At 31.7% G+C, this 19,656-nt stretch overlaps 1 protein-coding gene across 2 annotated transcripts; it reads right to left on the bottom strand.

The window, feature by feature from the left end:
• Positions 1 to 535: 535 nt before the first annotated feature.
• On the bottom strand, positions 536 to 19,456 carry LOC132755471 (armadillo-like helical domain-containing protein 3). 2 transcript variants are annotated; one of them, XM_060746346.1, is made up of 25 exons: positions 19,261 to 19,456; positions 17,250 to 17,380; positions 17,002 to 17,058; positions 16,665 to 16,730; positions 16,025 to 16,105; positions 15,410 to 15,517; positions 14,778 to 14,870; positions 14,130 to 14,291; positions 13,264 to 13,320; positions 12,495 to 12,538; positions 12,188 to 12,248; positions 11,307 to 11,353; positions 10,803 to 10,878; positions 9,939 to 10,014; positions 9,369 to 9,476; positions 8,718 to 8,842; positions 8,246 to 8,315; positions 7,913 to 7,973; positions 7,509 to 7,597; positions 5,366 to 5,448; positions 4,694 to 4,820; positions 3,913 to 3,988; positions 3,121 to 3,199; positions 2,372 to 2,488; positions 536 to 1,209 (listed from the first exon to the last, which is right to left on the bottom strand). In XM_060746346.1, the coding sequence occupies exons 2-25, from the start codon at positions 17,367 to 17,369 to the stop codon at positions 1,108 to 1,110; spliced, it is 2,085 nt and encodes a 694-aa protein (XP_060602329.1). In that variant the 5' UTR covers positions 17,370 to 17,380; positions 19,261 to 19,456; the 3' UTR covers positions 536 to 1,107. The 2 variants fall into 2 exon arrangements, with proteins under 2 accessions (XP_060602329.1, XP_060602328.1); XM_060746345.1 differs by lacking the exon at positions 19,261 to 19,456 and having other exon boundaries at positions 537 to 1,209; positions 17,250 to 17,488.
• Positions 19,457 to 19,656: the final 200 nt, after the last annotated feature.

The following is a 19,656-nucleotide window of genomic DNA, read 5'->3' as shown; positions in this document are numbered from 1 at the left end:
GGAATGCTTTCATATATAATTAAACATTGTAACACAAAAAATCATAAAACATAGTCAAAATACTGTATCATTGATAAAATCAGCAAAGGTAAAGTTGTAACAACTTTTTTTTCTCTTAAAATGTGTAAAAAGATGGTATTATTTAGAAAATCCCTACATTTGCGCAACATTTTAATGCCACATTTATTTGTGCTTTTATCTTATAAATACTTGTAGCAGAACCAGTTTTAAAAACGTTTTTGTTTTCTTATTTGAATCTTATTTGATTTACTGCTGTTGCTACTAAAGCTGAGATTCAAGATCTGTGATATGACATGAATTTAACAAACTAAACATCTCTGTAACAATGCAGCAGCTCCTTTACTTTTTGTTGATATATGAGCCGCGTCACGACAAAACCAACATAGTGCGTTTGCGACCAGCATGGATCCAGACCAGTCTGCGCATCCCAAAGTCTGATCAGGATCCATGCTGTTTGCTATCAGTTACTCTACTTGTAATAGGGTTTGTAAGCGAACAGCATGGATCCTGATCAGACTGCGCGGATGCGCAGACTGGTCTGGATCCATGCTGGTCGCAAACGCACTATGTTGGTTTTGTCGTGACACGGCTCATATAAATTCATTTGCCACCAGCAATTTATATACACAGCGTCTCACTTAATCAGAAATATTTATGACATATAACGGATGATATGAGTATTATCTATAACTAGCACTTTAAATAATTCCCTCATTATAAACTATTTACAGCTAAACAATACCTCCTGTTCAAAGGCCATTTGCCTATCAAGACCATTACTTCCATACAGAGCTAAAATAGATTAATGCCCTGATTGACATACCCCCCCCCCATCAAACTTAAAAATAAATCATACACTTAACATTTATTTAAATCTATGATAAACTTAGGCCACAAGTGCAAAAGGTTTGCTTTTTCACTTTCCTAAACTGTTTATTATATGTAAATGAGTCGCAATGAAATTTTTAGTTCATTGTCAGTATGTTTTGTCTAAAACTCCTTCCTTCAGCATAAGACTTCCAGTGAAAGGTTTGGCTGTACTTCTGTATTCACCCTTGAATCATTTTGTTCTGTCCCCCTCTTTCTTTAAGGAGTAGGTGGCATGGTGGAAACTTCTTGAAGGATTGTTTGTTGATCTATGTTTATTTCTGACACTGATTTCCGTACATCTATTGTTATTGACCGCACCTAAAATAGAGATTTTGAACTACTAAATACCTTATGCAAATTTATATATCAGATATGATCTTTTCTGCAAACGTAAAACAATTTACCTTACTTAAAAAAATACCTTTACTTACATCAAGTATTCCATGTTTCCTTGAGCAAGAAACTTTACACTCATTGCTCAGTACTGGTTGGTTCAAGAGTATGTCTATAAGCTTTAAGCTTCATACACAATCGAACTAAAACTTTTTTTGTATAAACCAAGTATTCCATCAATGTATTGAAAATGCACACAATACCAATCACTAGTTCTTCTCCCTTAACCTGTCACATTGATGAGATGGACTCAACTTGCCATGAATTTGGAACAGCCCATTTAAAAGACCACATGGGCCCCTCTATCCATTATTTAAGGCACTAAAAGGCACCACAGTAGAACCACCAACATTCCATAAGCTAGCTGGGTAGCTTGCTCACATGAGAGAATCCAAAGTCCCTTGCAAGATTTGAACCTACAGCAGTGAGAGACAAGTGATTTGAACTAAACAACCTTAACCACTGCATGATTGTACAGGCTATCCTGGTTCTATATTGGTGCCAAAGGCAAACTACTTTTGATTCTGGTTCTATATTGGTGCCAAAGGCAACTACTTTTGATTCTAACAGGGTAAGGGTCATTGTTGACAGCTTTAATGTTGAAATTTCAAATTCTCGACTGTAGCTTATTTAGAATTTAATACTTGCATCAGAACTCAAGTATCATACATTTTGTATTATTTTACAGAACAACATACCCTTCCTAGTACAGTATATTTCCAAGCACAAATATGCTAGCGGATGAGTTAATATTTTAAATCCCAAGTCAGTGGATGACAAACTCCATATACTAAAGCTATTCTGCAATAATGTTGTATTTTAAAAGAACAGAATTGAGCCGTGTCACGACAAAACTAACATAGTGCTTTTGCGACCAGCATGGATCCAGACCAGCCTGCGCATTTGCGCAGTCTGATCAGGATTCATGCTGTTCGCTATCAGATTCTCTACTTGTAATAGAGTTGGTAAGCAAACAGCATGGATCCTGATCAGACTGCGCGGATGCGCAGGCTGGTCTGGATCCAGGCTGGGCGCAAACGCACTATGTTGGTTTTGTCGTGACACGGCTCAATTGGTTTTAACCTACCAGCTGTGTAAAGAAGGAAGCTTCATTTGGTTTTTCTGTGTATCTTTCAAACTGATCGAGGCTGTCCTGTAACTTGAGTGTTAGTGTATCATAACTCCCTCGTACTACTTCCAACACCTGTATAAAATGATGGTATAAACTCTAAATGCTAAACTTGTATGTTTGTAAGGTGCATTTTTAAAAAAAAAATAACAAGACTTTAAAAAAAAAAGTTTTATGTTTATTCATCTATAATGATAACAGAGGTAAGTTGTGGCCTTGTGATCTCAACTCAGGGATCATAGGTTCGAACCATGCTGGAATCACAACTGTCTACTCATATTCAGGAAGTGCTTTTATTGAGAGTAGTAAAAGTATGTTTAACCTTTCATCACAATCATGCTTAATATATTATATTATATATGTTTTAACTATACTATTCAACTAAATCATAATAATAATCTACGATTACGTCAAAAGTCAATTTAACACTTATCAAAAAATACAAGTCTCCCTTATATAGAACATTCCTCATCGTCAAGGTAACGATAATGTAGGAAACAAAAAGGCACATGACTTTCATAATTTGATCAAAGGGAGATAATCACTATGTCATGTTGAAGCCAGGTATCACATCAATTTATTCAGGTTAAAAAATGGCTTCTTTCACATCACAGGATTAATTTGGAACATTACTAGACTATTATCAGACAAATATTTCTATCAAACAATTTGATATTGTTCCTACAGGTAAAAATTACATGTCCTACCTGTTCTTCAGTCAGAGATGACAGGTGGTTGTTTGCAGCCCAGCTATCAACCTTTGGTGTAAAATGGTTCACTATAGCCCTGAAATATATAACAAAATAATCATAAATAAATAGTAGAATATCATTTCAAATAATAAGTCCATTTTGTGAAAAACTTAGCTAACTTACGACACTGTATGCTAAGACAATCCCCTTTTCTCTACCACGACTCTGTTTCAGAAAACATGAAAAACTTAAATTTAACATTATTATTATACTGATTGATTTCATACTGAACAAGAGTGCCTTCATGACTAAAAAAATCCTGAGCAAATTCCTGAAAACTTGTACCAATATGCCTAAATTAAAGCCCAATTTTCACACATACTTACCAATCTCCATAAAATCAAATGAGACAGAGCTCACAAACAAAATTCATAACAACAGCCCAACTGTTATCAATTTAACCCTAACTATTATGATATGCGAAATGCTTGAACTTCAAAACATTTTCCACCAGAATAGACCCTAGCCTGGCTATATATCTGTGTATTTTGACCAAGTCCATTACAGATGTCTGACAAACTTCTAATTTTTATTGCAATATCCCTAATATTGATAAATGGACAGGCTCAAGCAGAAGGTTATACAAGTCATTTCAGTAAATTCAGCAAGTGAAACGTTAATTGCCAACACGACAGCACTCAACAGTTTCAAGAATTAAAACCAAAACATATCTTAAGCCTACATAATCACCAGAGTACTATATTTCATATTGAAATGTCTTTGTGAAGTAATAATAAAGATACACACCTTACATTTATAAGATGGTTGGTTAGTCTGGCAGCAGACTCTTTGTGTTCACCCTCACTTGTTGTATACCTTAATGCTTAAATAAAGAAACAAATGTACATTTTGTTTGTGTTAAAAACTATTAAATAAATATTCATCTTTCATCAGTATTATTACAAGTATTGTAAAACTTCAAAACTTGCTTTTGTATCTATACAAAAATATCTTGCTGAACTCTACAATGATCTACATGAATTTTTAATATATTCAAGTCATGCAACCCGACAATGCCTTAATAATAGTGACTTTGTTTGGGTGTTCTTTCCTATCAGTTACACCATTCATTAATTTGATAATACCTTCAGAATATCCCTCAAATTTAAAAAAAAGTTCATTTGACACCATGTGGTTAAAGCTTTCAGTATATTACAGCAACTAACATGTCTAGATATACTTTTTTTCTATGTAAAAGCAATTACATGTACTTAATATTACAAGAAAAGTTTTATGTACTCATGTACTTGGTATTTATAACACTGCATGTTTGTCACATGGCTTTTTGTTGGATAATCAGGACTTTCATTTCGTTTTATATACATGGCTGCTGTCATTATATGAAGCAATCTCACTTTTTTCTCTCTAAAAAAAGGAATTTTGTTGTATTATAAATTTCTTAAAAATCTTCCTGACAGGTTATATGACCATATATAAATGGTTGTTTGCAATATAACCATTTATAAAGGGTCATATAACCTTAAAAAAAACCACTTTAAACTAATAATATAAGGTAACTATAACATACCCATGGAATAAAGATTGTCAAACACTTGGTGCATTCTAATTATCTCATAGTAAAGTTCATCATAACTATTGGGGTTGGGCAAGAATGTATCTCCATATGTTATAAATAAATTGAAAATATTCACTATCTGAAATATAAAATAAAATAACGATTATTTATTTAGCTACTTAAATAAAAACAACAAAGAAAACATATCATTTGCTAGTAAAATCATCATACATTTGTTGTGGTGGTGTTGCCAGTTCACCATCATGGCAGTAAGGCACATTAAATTAACCTAACCAAAGTTCAGCCTATGCATCATCCCTGAGAAAGCTGTCCAGCTGTTAACCAGAATATAGTTGCCTTCACTTTCACAAAGAAATGATAAAACAGAGGTACAGTGTGAATGACCATAGAAAGGATCAATCAAGTGACCAGCACCATCCGAGAATAGTGCCCAAGTTGCCAGATTCACAGTCCAATGCTCTTCCTTTTGATCAAACCGGACATTTTATATATATGTTTATAAATCTGTTACTATATATAACTGTGTATCTTAATTTGAAAAGATATATCACAGTTTATTCAATCATTAATTAATGTGAATAATTATGAACTTTATAAGATATACCAAATATAAAATGTACTTATACATTGGTATGTTTTAACAAAATGGAAAATTTGACCTACCTTTGAACAAATATGGAATATGTTAGCTCTTTTAACCAGATGATTTTCATGTGACAGGATAAATTTCAGTAAATTTATTAGAGCTGAAAAAAAAACAATGTTAAATTTCATAATTACTGCAATAGTATTATCAAGTTTAAAGATAAATGCTCAAAATGGATAACTGTTAACTATACCAATCCAAATTATACAATAAATGAATATTGCCAACTATTCACAAAACCTATTTCATGAAGCTGACTTATTTCCTTTCCCTATTTCTGTTATCACAGCAATAAAATATATAGAAGTTGCTAGACTACAGCATAGATACATAATTGCACATCTGACATTATCAGGGTAAAGTCGTATTTACTTTTCTTTTTTTATTTCATCTTTATACAGTGTTCAATCTAGAACAAATTCCCAGGGGGCCCTTCGGGCCCATAAACTTTTCAAAAGAGGGTCATTTGAGAAAAAAGGGGGCCCACACTTAAAAGAACATCAAATTCAAATATGATATTGTATCTTTTAAGTTACTTGTACACGTACCATATATATAGACCAAAAACGGTTGCAAAATTCCAAAACAATCAACTCACTAAAAAAATGACATTATTTTGACCTTTTTTGAGAGTTCTGTTAGCGTTGATACAGGCTCAATTTTAAGAACTAATTGGTAAAGAAACAATGACATAATGTTCAAAGAAACATATGAATCTTATTTTAATGTTACCAGGGATATTTGATAATAATGTTCAGTTTTTTAATCAGCGCCCGATATATAAAATAAAATCATATTTTGCAATTAGCTTTGTTGATGAAGAATATAAACTTACAATAGTCGCTAAAAACATTTACCCTTCTCAATATATCCAAGCGAAAAACAAAGTGTCAACAGGTGCTAAGACAATGTATATTGACATACCGGTACCTTTGATCTTTTGTCAGGGCAGCAGTTCTTACGTCACGCTTAAGATGTCTGTATTGATTAATGATATGCACAATGTTTTAGCGCCGACCAGCCAAAGACCAATCAAAGTTTATTTACTCAATTGTCAGACACTCCCTAGCCAATCGTGTTTGATTAGCTCCATCTTTAAGACTTTTTTAATTGGATGAAGGCGTGTTCGTAATAATTTATGCACACTTCTCTATAATTAACTCGCACTTTTCACAAATATATAGTTTTTTTTTCCTCCGGAAAGTTATGACATATTTATTTGTTTTGACCGTGAAAAAAATATAACTACACGCACGTATTGGATTATCTGTGACGATTTGTTTTGTTTATAAAAACTGTGACTCAAAAGTAAGTAATAGTTACGGTACGAAGAACAGGTCTACATAGTACTTACAGACCCCGGCCGAGAGAGCGTAGCGAAGAGTGCAGTAACTATCTTACCAACATGCTCTTGTTTTTCTATACAAACTTCAGTATTGAATTCAGTATTTATTAATATTATTCGCAAGAACCCTTTTTTATGTACTTAATCAGGTTTAAGAAAGTATTCTAATGTCATTTAGGACATTTCCTATGAGTGCGCCCATCGGGCCCACAGTTGAATTTGTTTTGCGCCGGCGGTCTTTTCAGGGGGTCAATGGCGCAATGGCGCGCTCTAGATTGAACACTGTTTATAAATTAAAGCAACTTAACTCATTGTTCATGAGATAAAGCAGTTCTTTTTTGTCAGTACCAGTATTTAATATACCACAAACAATCATATTTAAAGGATTATTTTAAACAACGAGAAAGAGTTTAAGGCACTTTACATCTCAGAATTGCATTTATCTTTCTGATTTTGGTGTACATTTGTAGTATCCAAAAAGTTACTCATTGGCCAATTACCTAAACCATCTTTTTCATCTGTTGAATTTTGGCAGTAAGTACAATTATAGTGAATTAGTATTTTGTATGGAAGTCAAAATACTACATTGTTCACATTTTGCTCTTTTTTATGACAAATTATTTCACATTCATCACTGCTCTTTATGCACACTCTTCATGCAACAAGCATCTAACATTCACGAAAACCATAATTTTAAACATTATACTTTCTAAAGAAGTAAAAATTCATTTGTTTCTGAAGCATAATGTGCCTTTAACAGTTGTGAGTACAAGTCCTATAATTAAACATGAAGGCATTCATATGAAGTAAGTTACCTGTCCAAAGATTTTTCCATGGATACTGTAATCTCACACGGCATTTTTTCTGGTAACATAAAACTCTGTGACATATACCTAGACATCGACTGAAATGTACACCAGATTGTTATCCCTTTTAATCATTACACAGACTCATCCATCTTTAAATAAATTGAAAACTAAGCATTGATAATTAGCATAAAGATATTAAAAATAAGATGCCAAAGTATCTTGTCTGACTGCCATGCTGTTAACCTTGGTAAGTGAATCAAAAGTAACATTCAAGAGTTAAAAAACAATTACAAATATGATTTTCTATACAAAATATGATGTTATATACATAAGTCTGCTAATTGATACTGTATGAGAGGTAATTCAGCAATTAAATCTTAAAGAGATCTCACATCAATGCAAACACTTACATATAAAGCTCTAGTGGCATGGTCTTCATCAGATGACTCATTATAAATTCTACCATCAGATCTGAAATATGTATCACAAATATTTATCTCATAATCTATAATCACAAGGTGCATAGCTGGACTGAATAATGTCCTTATATTTAAAGAACTAAGTTTAAAACTGGTTAAAGGCTAAAACTTAAAAGATACTTTTGGAATAACCTAAATTCCTTAACTTTCAACTATGTAAAGAGGAATACTGCATATTTATCTATTATGTACAATATAAACAATGATTATTTTGTATATACATGTATTCCATATTAATTTTATTAAATGATATGAACAATTTACCTAATAATGCACAGGCCAGTGGTCTAGACGGAGGTGATGCTTCAAATTTAGCTTTTCTATGTCGCATCGGCTGAAACAGTTTAAAATATATGTTTAGCAGAACATCTAACAATGTCACATTGAAGCGAGAATTTTTTCTAATACTTTTCACCTCTAATACATTTCTTATAGCTATTTTCTCAAAGCTCAGTAACTTTTGATTTTCATGGATTATTGGTATGGTAAATGAATATATGAATTACATCAATGAAGTCTTCTAATGTCATAGTATGACAATCTGGATTTCATTAACATTTTGGATATAAAGAGGACAAAGCTCTATCAATTGTTAGTGTACCATGACAGAACAAACCAAATCAAATGAAATAAGAAATTTTGTACTAAAAAATATAATTGTGTATCAATTGATCTTTCTGTATTTTGACAGAAAACTAGAGATTTATTGAACTAACTTTTAACTAAAACTGCTTACCATTCTATGTAGATGGACTCTAAAATTCATATTGATGTCATGCATGAGTGAGTTAGCATACTGATCCTCTGCTATACATGTCAATATAATGAGACACAGTCTGGCATTATTGTAGCGGGTAGCCTCTGAAATAATATAATCAGTCTAAAATGTTTAACACACACATAAGACACAGTCTGGCATTATTGTAGTGGGTAGCCGCTAAAATAATATAACCAGTCTAAAATGTTTAACACACACATCCTTTCTGTGAATTTTGTGAGAACCAAAATTTGTACATTAATCTGGGGACCTCAATGCCAGTGATTAAGGTAATTAACTTTGAAATGCTTGCCAGCCACCACCAATGTTTCTAATGCAAACAAGTACTTTGAATGTTAGTTTTCCTGTTTAAGAAATCATTCATGCTTGTAATAATGCAATGAAGCATCTGAAGTCTTCCAGAATCATTTAAGCTAAAAAATTGCCAAATGACCTCCACAGTGTCAATGCGACATATAAACTAGACAAAAAAGTGCATCTAAATTTGAAATATTCAATTTTATCCAATATAATGAGGCTTGTCTAAGCTTATCCAGTCATTGCTAGTTAATATAAAACTGTAAATACATTATGATAATGTAACATTACATATAGTTATAGATTATATACCTTTTGTATCTTGTGTGACTACTGAGCTGTATTCAAGAAATGTGACTAGAAGGTTTGTAGGTTGGTGGGCAGGCTCTATGGGTGTTGGGAAATTCTCTAATTGATTTACTGAAATAAAATAAAATAATAACAGAGATCTAGGCTCAATGACGGGTCCATACGCCGCTCCAGGCACTGGAAGTATGGACGTCAATAATTGCAATGAATTAACATAAAGTTTATATATCTTATCCCTGATAAAACAAAGCCCCATAAATAACATACACAGATCATGGTGAAAGACAAAGGTTATATAAATCTTGACCTGTAAGTTGACAAATGAAAAAATGTAACAAAATTTATTTTATATATAAACTTTAGTATCTCTCATGATGAAATTCAATGGTTTTGTCTAGTTGAAATATGATGCAGTTCATCTAAGATATCTAGTTTGGTACGGAACAGTAAAATCCTTATCACAAGATTAATTACAAACAGGCCAATATACATGTAACATTAAACTTTCAACTTTTATATATGTAAGATCAATTTTCTACTCTCATTCTGGATAAGTGAATGGTTATACCCTACCTTGTTTGTCTTCTACTGGTGAGGTATCGGGGGCTGGGGACGACGGTGGGGTAGATGGTATTGAGGGGGCATGTGCCTGAAACAAGAGTTATATCAGCTTTAACATTATCATTCCAACAGAAAACAACAACAACAAATGTATTAAATGAAAATATGGGTCATTGGATCAAAATCACATTGTGGAAAGAAAAATCTAATCTGAGCTTAAAAGATGATAATGATGAGGATTTTTTTGGGTTGGGTTTTACCTCACACCAACACAGTATAGGTCATATGGTGACTTTCCAACTTTACTGATGGAGGAAGACCTAAGGTGCCCTAATGTGCATTATTATAGCTTTCTTACATGAAAAAGTCCAAAATCCCTGTCGGGATTCAAACCCGCAGTGAGAGGAAAGTGGTTTGAAGTCAACGACCTTAACCACTCAGCCACTTTTATGATTAATATCAATGACCAAACCACCATATAACTCCCATTAAAGGATACAGGCCTATAGAAATTACTCCCACTCAAATATGTAAGAAATCAGTCAATAACATGTTACAAGTAACCAGGAAGTAAGTGTCACCAAAGAATAGAAAGAAGGCTGTCAACTATATGTCCCTCCAGAAAATTAAATTGTTTGGGAAATACCCTTAACAAAGTTATTCAATGAAATATCAGTACATTTCATAACAATACATTCCATCACTATGTATCTGTACATTATGTACTATAGACTGTAGAATTTAACTATAGATTATGTAAGATGATTGATATATGAACAATTTTGTATACTGACTTTATTTATACTCTAATAAAAGACTTTTCTTCTTTAAAAATGTCAACATAAAGACTATAAATAAGGTAATATATCAACATACATGCGTCAAAGCTGTAATAAAGTTCCTATTCAGGTGTATAGCTTCATATAATGCTAGCAGAACAGAGTCATTGGCTCTGAAAAAAAGTAAGGAAAATATGATAAATAGATTAGTGTATATAAATTTATATTTATTAACTCTCTTAGTTTAATGCAAGTAATCTAAATGAAATCATAAATAACAAGGACTTTTACACAGGCTGAACTAAAAATGACATGATTACTCTAGTAACAAAATGGAATTTGCTTAAAATTACAACAAAAACTTTATTACTAGTCAATTCTAGTTTACCAAAGACAAAACACATTACAATCAAAGGGAGACAATCCAATGAAAAAATAAAAACTTTTAATTTTACTTATTTGTGTCAAGTCAACTTCATTACATATGATGACCAATCATGATTATATTGTTATGCTGAATTCAGCTTTATGCATCAAACTTGTGAAACAATTCTACAACAAATTTGACAGTTTAAGAATGCTGAAATTGTGACCAACTTACCTAACAGCAGCCATTTCTTTCTCCTCCGCTACAAACATATTTCCAACCTGAATATAAACAAACGATTCTTTATAAATACTATAGTTTTTATTTATATATTACAATTTATTTATATCATACATTCCAAACACTTATCAAAGAAAGAAAGTTCAAATATAACAGACCAAACAGTAAATGTTATGAAATAAGATCGAGTTTTAAACAAATCATGTAATGCCAAACCGAAAAGTCTCCACATGTGTATTCTTAATAATATTTACAATATTCTTTTTAAACAACAAAACATGAACATATACTTTTACTGTAGAAAGCAAACAAATTCTTTGGTACATAATCACAAATAAAATAAGTTAGTGAATTTCCTATTACCTCCCTTTAAAAGACATAATCACACTAAAATGACATTTTTACCCTAAATTTTTAATAAAAATACATAAGATACAGTATATTGATACCAACCCATTAAAATACATCATACAAAGAAAGAAATTAAAGACAATTATCCACCTTAAAACTTGACAGTTAAAACATTTTTCCACTGGTATATATATAAATATTTTACGAAGCAATTCAGATCCATCTTGGTTCAAAACAAATGATGAGAGGTTAATCTTGTTACTATACAAGACACATGCAGCCCACAGTTACGACACTGAGCATGTTACCTATCTGATAGAACCTGGATCTTTATTAATATATTCAAATGTGCAAAGTTTCAATCGTACATGTGAAGCCATTTTGTTGGTTATACAAATATACTCAAATGTGCAATAACACCAGAAATAATGAACAGAATGCCCAAAATCTACACCCACTAGTTAAGCATACTCCTCTGGTCTTAGTAAATCTGGGTTTGTGATAAGAAACATATGCATATTTACCATGCTAGCTAGAGTAGAAAACCAACCAGTCTGCTGTTCTGAATTTCTTATTTTATAATCCCTGCAAAAATATACACATGTTATTTAATACAAATATAAATTTACCAAAATTTTGTTATTCTACATTTATTCAATAAAACATTGATAAATATATATTGGGTAAATGCATTTAAAATTAAGTTTACCAGCAATGTCCTTTTGCATTTTGTAATTATCATGATTGAATAGTTCCATTTATATTTCAATGAAACAAAACTAAATGAAATATGAATGAATTTTACAAAAAAGAAAGATTTAAAATACTCACCTGTTAAAATCAGACAATGCCACTGAAACCACCTCAGCATAACCCTGTAACATATATATGGGTATATGATAATGATAAAAAAAATCATTCAAAAAAACATCAATACTAAGTATCATCCAGCCATTTTCTATCACATTATCCAGCCATTGTATAATGTACAATATTTCCCATTTACAAGTTTAAATAAATCCAGCACTGGTTGAAAAATGGGTCTGTGCAGAAAATTAAACTCCTGTACAGCATTTAGTTTATGACAATGATAAGTCACTATACATCAATTTAAAATCATTTTATATTTTGTTTGTCACTATTTATAGCATTACAATTTTTTCCTTTTTGTATACTATTTTAGACAAGAATCATCTCTAAACCCATGGTGTTGTACACTTAAATAATTTTACCAATAAAGAAATGGTAATGTTTCACATCAAATGTTGATGAATCAATTTTAAATTTTTTAATTTAATCACATAAAAAACCTAAATAAATAAGAATCTAAATATTGTTTACTTACTTCAGAACCTTCATAAGTTCTAAAAAATATCATTATATAGTAAAACCTCTCTGAAACCACAAAGGCTAGAGCTTAGATATTTGGCATGAAACATTGTCTAGTGGACCTCTACCAAGTTTTTCTTCTTCAAAGTATAGACCTATGGTCAAAACTGGCCCCATCCAGGGGGGTCACAGGTTTTCCTTACATGTATAATGTCAATATTTGTACACAAGAAACTGAGATATAAAGGAATTGAAGACAATAAAGACTTACAGTTAGAGCTAATTCATCGTCCAGTATGGATAACTTCACAATATATGGATTTGCAGACTGAAATAATAACAAATATGATGAAATTTCAAAATCTACATCAAATCAATTATATATATTTATATTTGTTGTTTCCTTCTGCCATTTAGTAGAAGATTTTAAAAGGTTACTTGTTATAAAAATCACCTGTATGATAAGTTAATTGATTTTGTTTTAATGCATTATGGTTTGTTCGATTTGAATTTACGTCACACCAAACACAGTATAGGTCATATGGCAACTTTCCACATTTCCTGGTGGAGGAAGATCTCAGGTGCTCTTCCGTGCATTATTTCAGGCACAAACAGGCACCTGAGTAGAACTACCCACACTCTGTCAATTATATACATATATATAGATTTAGATATAACAATTCTCAGATAAAATTCCTAGAATTATATAAATTCAAAATTAATGTAACAAAAAGAATATTAGCAACCTGTATAAACTGTCCAATATTCTATACATACAATCAATCTTTCTATACTTTCTTACCTCATAAAATTTTTCTTTATGTTCATTCACCTTAGATTTACTTTTTAAAATCACCATATATTTCCTATATTCATTTACCTCATATTTCTTGTGTTTAATACCCTCATATCTCTTATATTTGTTTACCTCAAATTTCCTATATTTACCTTGCATTTTCTCTATTTATTTACTTTCATAATTCCTGTATTTATTTTCATCATATTTCTTATATTTATTTACCTCATATTTTCTGTATTGTATTTATTTCCCTCATATTTTCTGTATTGTATTTATTTACCTCATATTTTCTGTATTGTATTTATTTACCTCATATTTTCTGTATTGTATTTATTTACCTCATATTTCCTATATTGTACAAGCAGTGTAAGAACTAGTATAGCATCAACACCAAGTGTTTGCCTGGATACAGGATTAGCTAATATCTGTACCAATGACTCATACACACTGTTTATCAAGATGTACTCTAACAATGTATTCTGACTGATGTTGTCCGTTACCTATAAATAAATCAATTCTTACACACTTAATCAATGATATTTTTTTTCAAAGCAAAGTATTGTAAATAAATATTGTCAAACTCATAAAATATCCTGCGTCAAACTTACTATACATAACAGAAAATATAGGAAACAATATGGCAGCATTGTTTCACTGTAATATGAATTTGCACATTTCACCCTTCAACTATTTTGACGGAGACATTGCCTTTACAATCTGTTTATCCATAACTGATTATCTAAGGCCAAAAAATAAATATTATTATCTTTATATTGCAAAAACTTTTATGTTTTGTGTCCTGTTACAGTAAATTAAATCTATTTTTCTGAGGCATAACATCCCTTTCAGTCATTAATAATCAAAATTCCCTATTAATTACAGATAAGAATTGCTCTATGAATTACTCATCATTATCTAAAGCATAAAAATAAATTATCAATTAAACAATAAACAAATCCAATGTTACCTTTAAGTTACATACTTACAGATGCTAAAACAAGTAAAAATTTCAGGATCAGCTGTTTTAATGCAATAGGGTAGTCTCCATTTAGAAATCTGTTTACACTTTCTATCAATGACTGTAAATATAAAAGAATGGTTCAACAAACAAAAGATTCATTCTTGTATTACCACCAATGGTTTCTTTTAGTGATTTAACTAAATCATAAACACATCGTATCAATACATAAGCAAAGGATAATAAAAGCAGTGACAATAATGTTGGTATGTCAACTGTCCTAAAGCAGCAGCATTTTTTGTATGTCATAAAAAAAGCTTTTTTACTTTCAAAATGTACATACTTTGGAATTCACCACCTTAATTATGACTGTATAAAATTTGGACCCAAATTTTCCTGCACCTCCTTGACTTAAAAAGGTTGGTAGTGAGCTTTTTCTGTTAAATGGAAATGTGTCCATAGGTCACAGATGCCTCAACATTCCACTATTTTTGCAGTCTACAGATGGCAAGCGAGACAGTGGAATAGATAATAAATGAACAAGTTCAAGTCTATTTGTATCCTCAAAGTAAAATTTACCATACAAGGCAGCTTCTTTATTTAAACACACCTTAAAATTATGCAAATAAAATCTGAATGAATGGCAGCAATTAACCAAACCTGAATAACTGCTTCAGCTGAGTCAAAACCAATTATAATGTTGATTACATCAAAACCAGAGTCCTTCAATGTCTTCTTGCAAATACCACGAACAAGGGCACACAATGTCTGATTAAATAGATGAATATGCTGATAAATATAGTCTGAGATCAAATATACGATATTTGAAATAAATCATAACATTATTGGCATAAAGACATATTCTTGTCTCCTTGGTATGAAGATTGATTCTGTAATTTCATGAATAATTTTTACTCTTGGCAACTTTTCAGGCACCAATTAAAATATCACTAAAAGAAAATCTCTAATATGCTTAGATTGTGTAAGTTATTCAAATCTTACACATTACCAAGCAATTAGGTTATTAGTTTAACTCTGATTTTTTTGTCGAGAGGTAAAATATACCATTAAGTTTATTAATGAATGGATTATTTTATTACTGGACACAGAGGTGTGTTACAATTGTATCAGATAATGTACATAAAAAACTTTTAATTACATCATAATCTGACCAAGACCTTATCATTTTTCTAAACTTAGTTTTTTTATAAATAAACAAAAGAGCATTTCTAGTTTTGACAATGAAACCCAGCAAATAACGTATACACTACTTACATGTATAGCATTGGCAGTTCTAATTGGATTGTCCTGTTTTAGTGTTTCTACAGCTTTCAAAAACATCAGGTTAAAATTATCCTGAAAATATATAACATTTAACATCATTTTAGAATACAATATGAAACAGGAAATAGTGAAATAATGCATTATAATATATGACTTCATCATATTTCATATGAATATCTTCAGTAACTAGTAATCAGAGTTACAACAACATTATTTTTTTCTAATTGATGAAGTTTACTTGAACAATAAAATTTTAAATCTATTACATAAAATTAGAAATAGAATCTTGAATATTCCACAGAACATAGAAGTTAATGTTTTTTGATTGTCAGAATCAGATATTTAAAGTGAAATATTACAATTGTGCAGAAAGTATATAGTGTGTGTGAACAGACAGCTGGTCTGTGACTGATGATGGTTTTCACTGATCACATAGGTAGAACAAGTTGCCACCAGCAACCAGTGTTTAAGGAAACTACAGGAAATCATATGAACAATATTATATATATTGTATTATACAGGTATATATCAAACCCAGTGAAAATAGAAATAATAAACTTAAATACTTTTCCTATCATAGTTGTTCTTGTTATTTTTTTTGAATTCAAATATGTCATTATCTAGTACCTACCTTCAATGAAGCAAGTGCTTCCCCTGACAGCTTCTCACATTCAGACTCTAAGAAAACTGTATTAGCCTAAAATGGAAACAAGTTAACAAAAAATATATATTAAGGACTCATTTTTTCACTGGATCTAATCTATAAAATTTAATATATTTAACACATCATGTATGCATAAATTTATCAGAAAAAAAAAATATGATATTATGCATCATGAATGTACCTGACACAGTTTTACTTATCTGAATGGATTTACAATATACAAGATTTTATATCTACCCTATTATAATGTTTAAAACTTTATACAAAACACAGTTTTCTTTAAATTTTGAACAAAACAACTTACCTTCAGCAAGAAAAATTCATCCCAAAAATTTGGATTACCAGCTGATGGATCTTCACCCTAGGATACAAATCAATAAAAAAATTAATTTTTGGTTACAAGAAACCACATATTATAAAACTTTCACTCAGTTTTTCTTTCTATACCTTTAAACTATCATGCTGATAATTACAAACTGATAATTATGATATTATTCTAAAAAAGTTAAAAATCACTTTTGAAAATGGTTCATTATTGTTTGGATTTCTTACCTGGAAAAAAGCTTCATAAATTATTACAATCTTCTCCTTCAAGGCCATCTTGCTTGAGGACCCCTTCCGTAACAATACAGAGTGGCCCTTCTTGTCTCCTTGACCAGACTCTTGGCTCATTTTATAGTGATCTGAAATATTAACAAAAACATGACAACATGCTCCCATTTTCAAGTCCACAGGGACCTAAATATTGCTGCAATCAATTCACTTCCCAAAAGCGAAACTTGTGCCAAGTTGTATTAAAATCCCTCAATGCTAGAGATGGTTCCATAATACAATTACATAGATGAATTGTGATAATTCATTTTATTATTGAAAAGATCAAGTCACATTATGATGATACAACATAATAAATATATACATGGGTGCAAGTTGTAAATTCGAACAAAAAACACTGAAAACCTTTATTCACGATCATTTTCCTACATAATCTAATAGTAAAACATAATGAAATTTGTCACAAAAAAACCTGAGCTTCAGGCATATGCCAGAAAACTTGCACCCATGTAGATATAAAACAGAATGGATATTAACTAAATGAACATTACATCCCTTTTAAATAAACTCTACTCAATACAAGACTGTATCAGTTTTGCTGTGGACAAGCATTTCCTTCAAAGACCTTGACCTTTGACCTTCAGATTTATTTTATGAACGCTATGCTACATGTATGTCCAATGATGTTGAACATAACAAGTTGGGTGGTGCCTTTTGGTATCAGAGAACCAAATTTACCCTGAAAATGCTAATATTTTTATTTTCTTCAGGAAATTTATAAGTATCATGGCTTATTCATATTTAAGGCATATTACCATGTTAGTTGTTACCCATGTTTACTTTGGTCAAAATTGACTAATTTTAATCATTGAATCGTTATATATGTATACCTAATAAACCAAGTTTTCATGCAAAATATTTTACTATACTTCCATGTTAGTTGTTATGATTTAATCCTCTTATTTAATTAAATATCTTATACAGCCGATAAACAAATTGCGCCATACAGTGCGCGAAATCGGATTGGCTAATTTAAATGAGTCAGAAGTTTCTAAAGGAATATCTTTTTAACGAAATAATTGCCCATGCACCGTCAGCGTGTTTGAATATATTTTTTCCTTCAAAAACTTGGAATCAATCTGTAAAGCGCTTTACTTAACCAGTATGGCAGATAGACAAAAATAGATTGATGTTTTTATTTTATTTTAAATTGATTGGAGAGATTTTGTTAATGATTGAGCATGAAATTGAAAGAAAAGAAGATAAAGTTGTGGTCTCCCTTACTCCCGGCAGAGCCCAGGACCATCAAGGTAAGTTACCTGTGAGTTACCGGGATGATCCGGGGTGAATAATTGTTGCGGTCACACTAACCCCGGCAGCACTACGGTAATTCCCAACTAACCACACAGGATGCACTCCGGATCATCAAGGCAGAGCCCAGGTGAAGCTATGGTTAATGCCGGTGCTTTCCCGGTCGATACCTGATGATGCCAAAAGAGCCCCGGTTGACCCAGCCAGAGCCCCGGTCGATCCAGGCTGAGTCCAGGACGATCCAGACAGAGCACCGGTAGAACCCCGGTGGATTGAAAACGCGCGAACATGATTACATTGATACATAATTCATGATGATTTGCTGAAAAATCTTTTGCAAGACTGGATAGAAGGGAAATGGTAAGGGTTTTAATACAAAAAAGTGCAATCATTGCAAATTGTAGTGATTCTTTTTAAATGAACCGGGCTTTATCGGGGCTCTACCAGGATCAACCCTAGCTCCATCGTCATCCTCCGGGGCTCTGCCGGCATTCATAGGGGCTCTACCAGCATTCACCAGGCTCTACCGGCTATATCATACCCAGATTTTTTGCATTCTTTATAATGCTATGCGTTTATGAACAAAAACTATTAGACGTCAGGCTTGACTGACATAAAACTATAACAAGTCTGTAACGTCAAGTTTATTAGACTACCCCAACACCAGTGTTTTGGAGTTTGGAAATATGTAGATACTTACATTACTTAGTTCTTGAAGACTTGATATAGAAAGGTTATTCAAATATAAATTTTGCCGTCTACACAATGGGGTAGTGTATTAAATATGGCATTGTAAAGTATTTGATTAAACCGGGCAGACGTTTCAACATTTGTTTTTGACAATCGTGTCAGAAATTTCTGTCATGGATAAATTCCGAACTTTCCGAATGCACAATCGGAACATCTCGGCTATAATTTTGTGACAGCTATCTAAACGGGGTATGGTTAAAGGATGCGCTATATCAGGACCGGATCCACAAATTTTTGACGGGTGGGGGGTGCTTGTGTTTGAAAGTCAAAAAAACCCTCCCCCTTGTAGGCGGTCTGGGGGTCCTCCCCTAGGAAAAAAATGAAATTTACATATTAAATGGTGGCG

The sequence above is a fragment of the Ruditapes philippinarum genome, unplaced genomic scaffold, assembly GCF_026571515.1.
Source record: "Ruditapes philippinarum isolate M1 unplaced genomic scaffold, ASM2657151v2 ctg219_1_1_1_1, whole genome shotgun sequence".
Classification (NCBI taxonomy): domain Eukaryota; kingdom Metazoa; phylum Mollusca; class Bivalvia; order Venerida; family Veneridae; genus Ruditapes; species Ruditapes philippinarum.
This window is presented reverse-complemented; position numbering and strand designations above follow the sequence as displayed.